The sequence below is a fragment of the Scyliorhinus canicula genome, chromosome 6 (assembly GCF_902713615.1).
Source record: "Scyliorhinus canicula chromosome 6, sScyCan1.1, whole genome shotgun sequence".
NCBI classification, from domain to species: Eukaryota; Metazoa; Chordata; class Chondrichthyes; order Carcharhiniformes; family Scyliorhinidae; genus Scyliorhinus; species Scyliorhinus canicula.
The window spans coordinates 4432175-4447151 of NC_052151.1; the positions used below are offsets into that span (position 1 = coordinate 4432175).

The window sequence follows — 14977 nt, forward strand, 5'->3', positions numbered from 1 at the left end:
ACCCAGCCGGGAACCGAACCTGGGACCCTGGAGCTGTGAAGCATTTATGCTAACCAATATGCAACCGTGCTGCCATGGAAGACGTTGGAAGAGAGAATAGCCTGACGGAAGGGTCTTTGAATATGCTGCTCGCTTTCCCAAGGCAACGGGAGGGATAGACAGAGTCAATGGGTGGGAGGCAGGTACTTATGGTCTTGGGCTGTGCAGTTGCCATACCAGGCTGTGATGCAGCCAGATAGGATGCTTTCTATGGTGCATAGATTTTATAGAATTTACAGTGCAGAAGGAGACCATTCAGCCCATCGAGTCTGCAAGGCCTTTGGAAAGAGTACCCCACCCAAGCCCACACCTCCACCCAAACCCCATCCCCACACCTCCACCAAACCTTTTTGGACACTTAGTTTAGCATGGCCAGGCAGCACGGTGGCACAGTGCACGGTGGCAGCATTGCTGCCTACGGCGCTGAGGACCCGGGTTCAAATCCAGGCCCTGGGTCCATGTGGAGTTTGCACGTTCTCCCTGTGTTTGCGTGGGTTTCACCCCCACAACCCAAAGATGTGCAGGATAGGTGGATTGGCCACGCTAAATTGCCCCTTAATTGGAAAAAATAATTGGGCACTCTAAATTTTAAAAAAAGTTTAGCATGGCCAATCCATCTAACCTGTGACCCAAGACAGAAATCGATCCAGAGTCCTGGAGCTGTGAAGCAACAGTGCTAACCACTGTGCTGCCATGATGCCCATAAATGTTGGTACGAATCAATGTGAACATGCTGAATTTCCTTAGTTTCCTGAGGAATTATAGGCGCTGTTGTGCTTTCTTGCTGTTTCTTTCTTGCTGAGGGGCTGTTTAGCACAGGGCTAAAATCGCTGGCTTTGAAAGCAGGCCAGCAGCACGGTTCAATTCCCGTACCAGCCTCCCCGAACAGGTGCCGGAATGTGGTGACGAGGGGCTTTTCACAGTAACTTCATTTGAAGCCTACTTGTGACAATAAACGATTTTCATTTCATGGAGGTAGCGTCGACGTGGGTGGACCAAGACAGATTTTTGGAGATGTGCACTCCGAGGAATTTGAAACTGCTAACCATCTCCACCTCGGCCCCATTGATGCAGACAGGGTTGTGTACAGTACTTTGCTTCCCGAAGTGTTTAGCTCTTTAGTTTTGCTGCCATTGAGGGGGAGATGGTTATCGCTATATCACTCCATTATGTTATCTATCTCCCTCCTGTATTCTGACTCATTGTTGTTCAAGATCCGATCCACTACGGTCGTGTCATCAGCAAACTTGTAGATGGAGTTGGAGGCAGATTTTGCCCCACCCAAGCCCACACCTCCACCCCAACCTCATCCCCACACCTCCACTCCATCTCCACCAAAACTTTTTGGACACTTAGTTTACCAATCCATCTAACCTGTAACCCAAGACAGGAATCGAACCAGGGTTCTGGAGCTGTGAAGCAACAGTGCTAACCACTGTGTTGCCATGCTGCCGATAAATGTGTGCACAGGGAGTATAGTAGGTGGCTATAGTACGCAGCCTTGCGGGGCCCCGGTATTGAGGACTATCGTGGAGGAAGTGTTGTTGTTCATCCTTACTGATTTTGGTCTATGGGTTAGAAAGTCAAGGATCCAGTTACAGAGGAAGAAGCCATGTCCTAGGTTTTAGAGCTTTGATATGAGCTTGGCTGGGATTATGGTGTTGAAGGCGGAGCTGTAGTCAATGAATAGGAGTCTGATGTGAGAGTCCTTGTTTTCGAGATGCTCCAGGGATGAGTGTAGGTCCAGAGAGAGAGAGTGTCTGCTGTGGACCGGTTCTGGCAGTATGCGAATTGCAGTGGATCACGGAGTTCTGGGAGTATGGAGTTGAAGTGCCTCATGACCAACTTCTCGAAGCACTTCATAATGATAGGTGTCAGGGCCACCGGACGGTAATCGTTGAGGCACATTGTCTAGTTCTTCTTTGTAACCAGTATGATGGTGGTCCTCATGAAGCGTGGGCACCTCGGAACAGAGTAGGGAGAGATTGAAGATGTCCGTGAACACATCTGCCGGCTGTTCCGTGCAGGATCTAAGTGCACGACCCGTCAAGGGTCCCCGGTCGTGCACCAGTGTTCACTTTCAAGTAGGCTGATCTGACTTCGGAAGCTGTGATGGTGGGTATGGGTGTGTCTGGGGCTGCTGGGGCAGTTGACAACTGTTTGATGGTTTCCTGCTTGAACTGAGCATAGAACGCATTGAGTTCATCGGGGAGGGGTGCGCTGCTGCCGGAGATTCTGCTCAGCTTCACTTTGTAGCCCGTTATGTTGTTGAAGCCCTGCCACAACCGACAAAACTCCTTGGCGTTAATCTGTGACTCTAGCTTGGTCTGATATTATCTCTTGGCATCTCGGATGGCTTTGCGGAGGTCGTACCTGGATTTCTTGTATAGGGGTCACCTGACGTGAACACCTCAGACCTGGCCTTCAGTCGGGAGTCAATCTCCCAATGAAGCCATGGTTTCCGGAGTTGGGGAACGTACGTACTACCTGCTTTGGCATACAGTCTTCTACACACTTGCTGATAAAGACTATGACGGTGGTGGCACACTTGTTTAGGTTGGTCCCTGAGTTTGTGAATATGAACCAGTCTACTGACTCCAAGCAGTCACGTAGGAGCTCTTCTGTTGCCTCGGACCGTAACTGCACAACCTTCTTAACTGGATTCTCTAGCTTGGGATTCTGCTTGTATGCCAGGAAAAGGTGCATTGCCTTATGGTCTGATTTCCGAAGTGCAGTCAGGGGCTGGTTTAGCTCACTGGGCTAAATCGCTGGCTTTTAAAGCAGACCAAGCAGGCCAGCAGCACGGTTCGATTCCCGTACCAGCCTCCCTGGACAGGCGCCGGTATGTGGCGACTAGGGGCTTTTCACAGTAACTTCATTGAAGCCTACTCGTGACAATAAGTGATTTTCATTTTCATTTCAGGGGAATGGATCGGTAGGTGTCCTTGATTTTTGTTTAGCAGCGGTTGAGAATATTGGCTCCCCTGGTGGGACAGGGGATGTATCAGTGGAATTTTGGCAATACACTACCGTTTCAGAATTTAGAATGTCCAATTCACCTCACAGCACGTCTTTTGGGACTTGTGGGCGGAAACCGGAGCACCCGGAGGAAACCCACGCAGACACGGGGAGAACGTGCAGACTCCGTACAGACAGTGACCCAAGCCGGGAATCCAACCCGGTCCCTGCCGCTGGAAAGCAGCAGTGCTAACCACTGTGCTACCTTGCCACCCATACTATATATGGACCCTAGAATATTTGAACTTCCAATGAATTATAGAATCCATAGGAATAATCATAAAATCACTAAAGTGCAGAAGGAGGCCATTCAGCCCATCCGGTCTGCATCGACCCTCTGAAAGAGCACCCTATCTAGGCCCACTCCACCGCCCCATCCCCGTAACCTCACTCAACCTCTGGACACTAAGGGACAATATAGCATGGCCAATCTACCTACCTTACACAACTTTGGACTGTGGGAGGAAACCAGAGCACCCAGAGGAAACCCATGCCTACAGGGGGAGAACGTGCGAACACCACACAGTCACCCAATGTCGAAATTGAACCTGCGTCCCTTGAGGTACTCTGCCACTCTGCCACCATTTAAGAATACTGAGATCTATCCATTTTTGGTTCGGAGTGTATCTCTATATACTTAGCTGCGTTGAAAAATTTATCCACGGACTTCCGGTGGTGACGATGGTGTGAATGGTCGCACATTTGGTGGTTCCCATTCGTGGTGGACTTTTTGGATCTTTCCCCCGATTAACGGCAGGGCTGTGTGATGGTATAAGATGCTGGTGAGGGGGAGGAAGAGGGAGGGAGTAGATGTATGCTGACAAGGGAGGGATTCTCGAATGGCGACAGGGTGGAGGTCGATGATGGTGGCTGCATGAGTGCCGACCTGTGGAGGCGCAGAACCCGGGTTGGGGACTGACCTGAGTATTGGGAAAGATCCAGGATCTGGACTCGCAACGACTGATTATGGGGGGAATTTCAATACGGTCATAGATCTGAGGCTGGATCAGTCAAGTTTGAGGACAGTGTCGGTGGCTGCAAAGGAACTAAAAGGGTTTATTGAGCAGATCCGTGGAGGTTTGGGCGGCCGAGATCGAAGGAGTTTTCTTTTTTCTCCCATGTACACAAAGTGCACTCCTGAATTGACTTTTTTGTTCTGGACAGAACAATGTTGGCTGGGCTAATAGATGCCGAGTATTTGGCGATAGTAATGACGGATCATGCCCACACAAGGTGGATTTACGGGTGAGCAATGAGGGGGCCCAGCGCCCGCACGGGAGATTAGATGTAGGACTATTAGCAGAGGAGGAGGAGGATGTGTGCGAGTGAGGGAGGCCATTCAAAGTTATGTGGAGATAAATGATACAGGGGAGGTTTCGGCAGCTGAGGTATTGGAGGCGTTGAAGGCAGTAGTGAGGGGGGAGTTTATCTTGATACAGGCACACAGGGGGAAGGTTGAGTGGGCAGAGATAGACAGACTAGGGGCTGGTTTAGCACAGTGGGCTAAATCGCTGGCATGTAATGAAGAACAAGACCAACAGCGTGGGTTCAATTCCCGTACCGGCCTTCCTGAACAGGCGCCGGAATGTGGTGACTAGGAGCTTTTCACAGTAACTTCATTGAAGCCTACTTGTGACAATAAATTATTTTCATTTCATTTCATAGTTTATTATTATTAGTTAAGAAGATTCTTCAGGTGGACAGGAGGTATTCGGAGGTTTCGGAAGCAGGGCTGTTGAAGGAGCAGCAGAAGCTGCAGACGGAGTTTGGGTTGCTATCTACAGGGAAGGTGGTGGGGCAGTTGAGAAAAGCGAGAGGGTGGTGTATGAATATGGTGAGAAAGCCAGTAGGATGTTAGCATACAAGCTTAGGAAACGGGAGGCAGCTAGGGAGATAGGGAGAGTGAAGGATAGAGGGGGGAACACAATCTTGGACCCAGCGGGGTGAACGGGGTGTTCAGGGAATGTAGGCTGTATGAGTCGGAACCCGCAGATGGGGTGGAAGGGATGAGGCGGTTAGTTTCCGAGGGTGGAGGAAGAGTTGGTGGAAGACGTAAGGGCCCCGATTGGGCTGTATTGGAGGGGCTGGAGGCTTTGCAGTCAGGCAAGGCCCCGGGGTCGGATGGGTACCCGGTGCAGTTTTACAAAAGGTTTTCAGGGGTGCTGGGGTCCTTGCTGGTAAGAGCATTTAATGAGGCTCAGGAGCGATGTCACAGGCCTCAATCTTATCCTGAAGTGGGAGAAAGATCCGGAACAATGCGGGTCATACAGACCAAGCACCCTTCTGAATGTGGATGCCAAATTGCCGGTCAGGATCTTGGCCTGGAGCATAGAGGATTGTGTGCCGGGAGTATTGGGGAGGACCAGACGGGATTTGTAAAAGGGAGGCAGTTAACGGCCAACGTCAGAAGGCTTTTAAATGTGATTATGATGCCCTCTGAGGGAAGGGAGGTGGAGGTGGTGGTCGCCATGAATGCAGAGAAGGCCTTTGATCAGGTGGAGTGGGCGTACCTGTGGGAGGTCACGAGGCAGTTTGGGTTTGGGCAGAGTTTTGTAGATTGGGTCCGGTTGCTGTACTAGGCACTGGTGGCGAGCGTGCGGATGAACCGACTGTGCTTGGATTATTTCATGCCGCACCAGGGGACGAGACAGGGATGTCCACTCTCCCCACTGTTGTTTGCCTTGGCTATAGAGCCACTGGCGATGGCGCTGAGACCGTCAAAGGACTGGCAGGGGATAGTGTGGGGGGTGGTGGGTGCGAGGTGGAGCACAGGGTCTCATAGAACATAGAACATAGAACGATACAGCGCAGTACAGGCCCTTCGGCCCTCGATGTTGCACCGACATGGAAAAAAAAACTAAAGGCCATCTAACCTACACTATGCCCTTATCATCCATATGCTTATCCAATAAATTTTTAAATGCCCTCAATGTTGGCGAGTTCACTACTGTTGCAGGTAGGGCATTCCACGGCCTCACCACTCTTTGCGTAAAAAACCCACCTCTGACCTCTGTCCTATATCTATTACCCCTCAATTTAAGGCTATGTCCCCTCGTGCTAGCCACCGCCATCCGCGGGAGAAGGCTCTCGCTGTCCACCCTATCTAACCCTCTGATCATTTTGTATGCCTCTATTAAGTCACCTCTTAACCTTCTTCTCTCTAACGAAAACAACCTCAAGTCCATCAGCCTTTCCTCATAAGATTTTCCCTCCATACCAGGCAACATCCTGGTAAATCTCCTCTGCACCCGTTCCAAAGCTTCCACGTCCTTCCTATAATGAGGCGACCAGAACTGTACGCAATACTCCAAATGCGGCCGTACTAGAGTTTTGTACAACTGCAACATGACCTCATGGCTCCGGAACTCAATCCCTCTACAGTAGTCCCCCGTTATACCGCGCTCCGCAATACCGCGGTTCGCGATATACCGCGGGGGGGATTATGGACCCCAACTGTCAGTTGTGTCAATTTCAGCGGCCGGCTGATTATTTCAGTGAGAGCAGCTTCCCTCTCTGGATCAAAGTGAGCCAGCCGCTGAAATTGACACTGCCCGCTGCTCTCTCCCTCCAATCAGAAACATTAAAACTTAAAAATTGGATTGGAGGGAGAGAGCAGCGGGCAGTGTCAATTTCAGCGGCCGGCTCACTTTGATCCAGAGAGGGAAGCTGCTCTCACTGAAATAATCAGCCGGCCGCTGAAATTGACACTGCCGAGGGGGGGGCGGGTGTTGGGGGGAAGAAGAGGGGGGGGCGGGTGTTGGGGGGGAGAAGAGGGGGATGGGTGTTGGGGGGGGGGGAGGAGGGGGGCGGGGTGTTGGGGGGGAGAGGAGGGGGGCGGGTGTTGGGGGGGGAGAGGAGGGGGGCGGGTGTTGGGGGGGAGAGGAGGGGGGCGGGTGTTGGGGCGGAGAGGAGTGGGGCGGGTGTGGGGGAGACCCCCCTGTGGGTGTGGGGGAGAGAGGGGGGCCCTGCGGGTGTTGGGGGGGGGGAGAGGTGGGGGGGCGGGTGTTGGGGGGGAGCGGGTGTGGGCGGGTGTGGGGGAGACACCCTGGGGGTGTGGGGGAGAGAGGGTGGACCTGCGGGTGTTGGGGGAGAGAGGAGGGCCCTGCGGGTGTTGGGGGAGAGAGGGGGGCCCTGCGGGTGTTGGGGGACGGGGGAGGAGAGGGGGGGGAGGGGGCGAGCCGGAGGGTGTGGGGAGGGGGCGAGCCGGAGGGTGTGGGGAGGGGGCGAGCCGGAGGGTGTGGGGGGACAGGGGGCAAGCTGGACTCTGTGGGGGAGAGCAGGAGGGTGTGGGGGAGAGGGAGCGAGCCGGAAGGTGTGGGGGGAGAGGGGGCGAGCTGGACGCTGTGGGGTGAGAGCAGGAGGGTGTGGGGGAGAGGGGGAGAGGGAGCGAGCCGGAGGGTGTGGGGGAGAGGGGGAGAGGGAGCGAGCCGGAAGGTGTGGGGGGAGAGGGGGCGAGCTGGACGCTGTGGGGGGAGAGGGGGCGAGCCGGAGGGTGTGGGGAGGGGGCGAGCCGGAGGATGTGGGGGGAGAGGGGCCGAGCCGGAGGGTGTGGGGGGAGAGGGGGCGAGCCGGAGGGTGTGGGGGAGAGGGGGCGAGCCGGAGGGTGTTGGGGGGGAGAGGGGGGCGAGTCGGAGGGTGTGGGGGAGAGGGGTCTAGTTGGAGGATGTGGGGGGAGAGGGGGCAAGCCGGAGGAAAAAAAAGAAATTGACACTGCCGGCTGCTCTCTCCCTCCAATCAGAAACATTAAAACTTAAAAGTTGGATTGGAGGGAGAGAGCAGCCGGCAGTGTCAATTTCAGCGGCCGGCTGATTTCAGTGAGAGAGCAGCTTCCCTCTCCGGATCAAAGTGAGCCGGCCGCTGAAATTTTAATTGGATCCACGATGGGGGTTTTAAATTTATTTAAAAATCTATGCTAGCGCTTCCCATTGTGAGTCTACGGGGGTCTGACCTCTCCTCCCGCCCCCCCCGTAGACTCTCAATGGGAAGCGCATGCATAGATTTTAAAATAAATTTAAAACCCCCATCGTGGATATCCGCGGCTCGGTTGCAACGCGGGTGGCTGTCTTGGACCCCAACACCCGTGTTATAAAGGGGGACTACTGTACCAATAAAGGCCAACACACCATAGGCCTTCTTCACAACCCTATCAACCTGGGTGGCAACTTTCAGGGATCTATGTACATGGACACCGAGATCCCTCTGCTCATCCACACTACCAAGAATTTTACCATTAGCCAAATATTCCGCATTTCTGTTATTCTTTCCAAAGTGAATCACCTCACACTTCTCCACATTAAACTCCATTTGCCACCTCTCAGCCCAGCTCTGCAGCTTATCTATGTCCCTCTGTAACCTGCAACATCCTTCCGCACTGTCTACAACTCCATCGACTTTAGTGTCGTCTGCAAATTTACTCACCCATCCTTCTGCGCCCTCCTCTAGGTCATTTATAAAAATGACAAACAGCAACGGCCCCAGAACAGATCCTTGTGGTACGCCACTCGTAACTGAACTCCATTCTGAACATTTCCCATCAACTACCACTCTCTGTCTTCTTTCAACTAGCCAATTTCTGATCCACATCTCTAAATCACCCTCAATCCCCAGCCTCCGTATTTTCTGCAATAGCCGACCGTGGGGAACCTTATCAAACGCTTTACTGAAATCCATATACACCACATCAACTGCTCTACCCTCGTCTACCTGTTCAGTCACCTTCTCAAAGAACTCGATAAGGTTTGTGAGGCATGACCTACCCTTCACAAAACCATGCTGACTATCCCTAATCATATTATTCCTATCTAGATGATTATAAATCGTATCTTTTATAATCCTCTCCAAGACCTTACCCACCACAGACGTTAGGCTCACCGGCCTATAGTTACCGGGGTTATCTCTACTCCCCTTCTTGAACAAAGGGACCACATTTGCTATCCTCCAGTCCTCTAGCACTATTCCTGTAGCCAATGATGACCTAAAAATCAAAGCCAAAGGCTCAGCAATCTCTTCCCTGGCTCGTTATATATGGACAACCTACTCTTGGATATTTCTGAGCCGCTGGGGGGGGGGGGGGGGGGGGGGGGGGATATAAATTGAATATGGGTAAGAGTGAGGTCATTGCGATTCAGGCGAGGGGGCATTAGAGGAGATTAGGGGGGGGATGCCATTCAAGGTGGTGGGAGGGAGTTTTCGGTATTTGGGTATCCAGGTGCCGCAGGAGTGGGAGAAGCTACATAAGCTCCTCTGGAAAGTCTGCCTGCCAGACGCATGCCCTGAGACCAGTTGTAATTCATGCATTGGGGAGGTGCTGGTATAGTATTATCACTGGACCAGGGGTGGGATACTCCTTTTGAGAGACCCGTCGGAATTGAATTCCACCAGTTTGATGATCCCCTTGCATAAAGTGGGATGCAATTCAGAGTTCCAAGAGATGCAAATTGAAAAATGCAATGGCGGCAATACGAGGGATTCCCAGGGAATCCCGCTATCGGACCGCCATCTTAGCGGGCGGCCCGATACCCATGGACGATCCTTCCCCCGCCCCCTGCAAAGCAACCACCCCCATCCCCGGATTGGCTGGGTGCCTCCCCCACGAGGCCCCTGGGGAGCCACAGTGATCGCAGCCATTTGATTCCCGGCCGCAGGGAGGGAGAATCATGAGAGGCCTGAGCATTGGGCGTCAGGCCAGCTAACTAGCAAATGGGCCATTAATGAGCCATTTGCATTAATTTACATTCCATCACTGGCGTACATCATGGACCTCCTTCATGCCGCGACCGTTGCGTTCGGGGACATCGATCCCGATTTTCTCCCGCTGGCCGATCCTCCATCCCATCGGGGAATGCATTCTGGGAATCCCGGGATGGGGAATCCTGTCCCAAAGATCTGGATACCTGGGTTCAAATCCCACCATGGCAGGCGGTGAAATTTGAATTCAATAAAAATCTGGAATTCAAGTTTGACTGTCGATTGTCGCTAAAACTCATCCTTCAGGCGAGGAAATCTGCCATCCTTACCTGGTCTGACCGACATCTGACTGAAAATCCACAGCAATGTGGTTGACTCTCAAGTTCCCTTTGAAATGGAGGACTGTTAGGAATGGCCAATGCTGGCTCAGCTACTGCCAGCCACATCCCGTAAATTAATAAAAAACACTGGTCTTCCCTCATGGACTTTCTTAAGGAGGGGAGATGATTCAGGTGTAGAGGCCTGAAAATGAGATGTAAATGAGTGGAACTTATGCTCCCAACGTTTACCCATTACATCAATAGCAGGGAGCTAACAATGTCGGTGATCTGGACCAGTAGGTCTAAGATTTAATTTCTTACCTCAGCAATTCCTCATTCCTTCTTGCATCTGTTGAGGTCACCATGTATGAAGCATTGAAGTGATCCAATAATCGTTGCATCGCAGTTTTAACCAGGCGGCATATCAGCTCCAGGAAGAGGTAGTCCACTAGTTTCAGGAAGTTGATGAACCGGGCAAGGAGAGGCCTCGACTCCACAACCTCAGCAAATGCTGGCCTCTCACTCGATTGGGCAGGTTCTGGTGTGAAAACCCTCTCAAATCCTTCCGCCCTGGCTTTCTGCAGGGGTTAATTAGCAAGAAACAATACTACTAAATATCAAAATGTTCTTTCTGTCATGTTTGGGAAAATTGATCATATGCATTCAAAACTGAAGAAGAAATTATTGAGATCGCTCGTGTAAATCTGAAGTGAGTTAAACGCCCAGATTCCTTTTAAACTAAAAATAACTTTCGCGGTTTGCGTTTGAGAGGGAAAAAAATCCCTCAGCTATTCCTGGACTGATTTGATTGTTGAGACACCTGGGCGGGATTCTCTCACCTCGGGATCCGGAGCGCGGAGAATCGGCGCCATTAGCGCCGGTCGGGGGCCGCTCTACAGGGCACCCCTGCCGATTCTCGGCCCGGGATGGGCCGAGTGGCCACGCTAAAAAAGCCAAGCCGGCACCTTCCACACCTGCTCTTACCCGGCGGGACCTCAGTGTGGATGTATCTGTGGCAGCCTGGTGGGGGGGGGAGGGGTGTCCGGGGTGGGGGGGGGGCCTCTGCTGTGGCCTGGCCCGCGATCAGTGTCTACCGATCGGCAGGCCGACCTCGCAGGCTGGGAGCATCTTTTGTTCCGCGCCGGCCCATGTAGCCCTATGCCATGGTGCGCTAGGGCCGGCGCGGAGAAGGGAGCCACTGCGCATGCGCGGCAATCGCGCTGGTCCCACTGCGCATGCGTAGACCCACGGCGCCCATCTGACACCGAGGATAGGCAGCTGAAGAGGCGAGGGGCGCTCCGGTGCTGTGCTGGGCCCCTGTAGGGCTCAGAATCACTGCTCCTGAGGCCATGTTGACGCTGTCGAGAAACGCAACGGCATTTACAACGCCGTCAACACATAGCCTCAGGATCAGAGAATGCCGCCCCTGATGTAGCTTAGAAAAATAAAGGCCATCTGGTTCTGCAGTTTCAATTATCTTGTTTACATTTTATTTATAGCTGAACCCATTATGAGTGCTTAATTGAGTTTCAAAAGGTGCAGAACCAGTTGTTGCAGTGTTCACATTTCCATTGACAGTTCTGAAGTTTTTAAAGAATTGTTTATCTTTGATATGGTTAGTGAAATAGATGCTTGCTTGTCTCTAGACTGCACTTCAAGTACTCCTGGGCAGGTGCGGAGTGGGTTTATATATAAAGCTCCTTCTTCACTAGCTCATCAAACATTGCTCGGTCAGTTACAGCACAGGGCTAGATGCAGGGTTAAGCTCCTTCTGCCCCACTCGCTGGGCTGGTACAACATGAGCTAAGTGCATAAGCAGTGGGTGACCTTCTCCAGAGCTTGATTTTGATAAGGGTCATCTATCTATTCCCCTCTCAGATACTGTTCGTCATATTGGGTTTTTTTATCGTTTTTTAGCATTTGCAGTTCTTGGGTCCTCATTGAAATTGACATTTTCAAGTCAGAGATTGACAATTTTTAATGTGGAATTTTACAGTACAGAAATGGGATATTTGGCTCAAATGGTCTATGCCAGTGTTTATGGTCCATGTAACCTTCCTCCCTCCTACCCCTCTTCATTTCACTCTATTAATACATACCACTTTTACATTCTTCCTCATGTACTTCTCTAGTTTACCTCAATTACTTCATGCAATTGTGACTTGCACATAATCTGGATCTGCAAGTTTCTCCGAAATTCCCTATTGGATTTATTAATGGTGTTGGGTTTTGGACACTTGTTGGGTAAGGGATCTGTGGCAAAGTGGGGCAAATCCAGCTCAGCATGATCTGATTGAATAGTAGAACTGGCTGTAGGGGCTAGGTGGCCTTTTCTGATGTTCTTAATTGAGGCAAACTAACTCGAAGAAAGCTGCCAAAGTCACTATCAATACAAGGTCCATCCTGGACTCTGGAACTATCTGCTGTCTAACAGCTGGCTCTGACATTATACACAAATTCTGCAACCAATTCCCCAAAGGGACTTTCAAACATTTGCAATTTACAAGTTTTAGCCAGGGCTGCAGCTGTGAAATTACCTCCAGACAGGACTCTTTGACAGACTGAATTATTTTGTATCTGAGATTGCAAATCTGCTTCAATGCGTAGTTACGCTGTTCAAACTGGATTTCAACAAACTGCTCACATGAATAGGAATTCATTCTGTCCAACTGAAAGTGAAAAAGATAAAATTGATGATAAAAATTATGTCGAAGCATTTGAGGGAGACATCACTCTATTAGGGTTTAGGTACAGCCTGGAGGAGCCAGTTCAGTTCAATCTCACTTTTCTTCATCTGACCATACTTCCATCTGTATCTGCTCTGAGAAACATTCTTCCCCAAATCACATCGAACTACCCTCTCAAATTCCCAGCTTCAGCCTTCAGCCCTCTGTTCAACTCAAGCTTCTGATTTGCTTAACACACTTCACCTCCACCTTCAACATGCAAGTCTACATTGACGACTCTCCCACCTTGGCCATTGTCCCAGTCTGCCCCCATGCAGCACGGTAGCACAGTGGTTAGCACTGTTGCTTCACAGAGCCAGGTTCCCAGGTTCGATTCCCAGCTTGGGTCACTGTCTGTGCGGAGTCTGCACATTCTCCCCTCCTGCAAGCAATCGAAAACAAGCTGGATGAGTTTAACACTGGACTTACCTCTCAGAGGGAAGTAAGAGACTGCTGTGTGCTCTGTTTCACAGAGACATGTCTCACCCCTGCCTCACCTGACTGTGCCAAACAACCTGAAGGCTTCGCAATACACCGGATGAACCGCTTGGCGTCATCAGGCAAAGCGAAGGGTGGAGGGGTTTGCCTCCTTATCAACTCCACCTAGTGCTTGGATGTGGCAACCCTGGCGAACTACTGCTCCCCAGACCTGGAATACCTGACCGTGAAGTGCCGCCCATACTATCTTCCACGGGAGTTCACTTCAGCCATGATCACAGCGGCCTACATCCCACCCCAGGTAGAGGTGAAGAAGGCGCTGGACGAATTGTACACAGTGAGAAATAACAATAAAACAGAATACCCGGAGGCCTTGTTCATCATGGCCGGGACCTCAACAAGGCCAACCTTAAGAGCGTAATGCCAAAGTTCCACCAACACATCTCCTGTCCCACCAGGGGCGCCAACACTCTCGAGCATTGCTGCACCAAAATCAAGAGTGCTTCCTGATCCATCCCCAGCCCGCACTTCGGAAAATCGGACATTAAGATGGTGCTCCTTCTCCAGGGATACAAGCAGAAACTTAAGAGGGAGAATCCGATTAAAAAGGTCGTGCAGTGCTTGTCCGAGGAAACAGAAGAGCTCCTACGTGACTGCTTGGAGACAGTGGAGTGGTCCATGTTTAATAACTCAGCGCCCAACCTAAATGAGGTGGGGCGGCACAGGAGCATAATAGTTAGCACTGTTGCTTCACAGCACCAGGGACCTGAATTTGATTCCTGGATTGGATCACTATCAGTGCAGAGTTTGCACGTTCTCCCCACATCTGCGTGAGTTTCCTCCGGGTGCTCCGGTTTCCTCCCACAAGTCCTGAAAGACGTGCTTGTTAGGTGAATTGGATATTCTAAATTCTCCCTCCCTCAGTGTACCCGAACAGGCGCACGAGTGTGGTGACGAGGGGTTTTTCAGAGTAACTTCATTGCAGTGTTAATGTAAGCCTCCTTGTGACACTAATAAAAATGATTTTTATTGTTACGAATATGCCACCACCATAACAGACGTCACCAGCAAGTGTGTAGAAGACCGCATGTCAAAGAAGGAATACATTCCCCAAACAGAAACCATGGCTTAATCAGGAGATTGACTCCCTACTGAAGGCCAGGTCTGAGGCATTCAAGATAGGGCGACCCTGACCTATACAAGAAATCCAGGTACGACCTCCGCAAAGTCATCAGGGATGCCAAGAGACAATATCAGACTAAGCTAGTCACAGATTAACATCACAGACTCCCGTCAGTTGTGGCAAGGCTTAAACAACACAACGGGCAACGAAGCAAAATCGAGTAGAATCTCTGACAGCAGCGCACCCCTACCCGATGATCTCAATGCATTCTATACTTGGTGCGAGCAGGAGACCATCAAAACATTGACAACTGCTCCAGTAGCCCTGGACACACCCATACCCACTGTCACAGCTTCCAAAGTCAGATCGGCCTTCCTGAAAGTGAACCCTCAGAAGGTAATGGATCCTCACGGGGTCCCTGGTCGTGCACTCAGAGCCTGCGCGGACCAGCTGGCAGATGTGTTCGCCGACATCTTTAACCTGTCCCTACTCTGCTCCGAGGTCCCCATCTGTTTCAAGAAGACCACAATCACACCAGTGCCAAAGAAGAACCAGGCAACGTGCCTCAATGACTACTGTCCAGTGGCCCTGACATCGATCATCATGAAGTGCTTCGAGAGGTTGGT

The 14977-nt window shown here is 51.4% G+C and overlaps 1 protein-coding gene across 1 annotated transcript in view; it reads right to left on the bottom strand.

The window, feature by feature from the left end:
- The window catches only part of LOC119966916 (dynein heavy chain 14, axonemal-like), a 1122002-nt gene that overhangs the window by 848481 nt on the left and 258544 nt on the right, over positions 1–14977 (bottom strand). The window contains exons 11-12 of the mRNA XM_038798874.1: positions 12602–12733; positions 10386–10642 (exon numbers count right to left, since the gene is read on the bottom strand). Of these exons, the coding sequence (XP_038654802.1) occupies positions 10386–10642; positions 12602–12733 (389 nt within the window). The remainder of the gene's footprint in view (positions 1–10385; positions 10643–12601; positions 12734–14977) is intronic.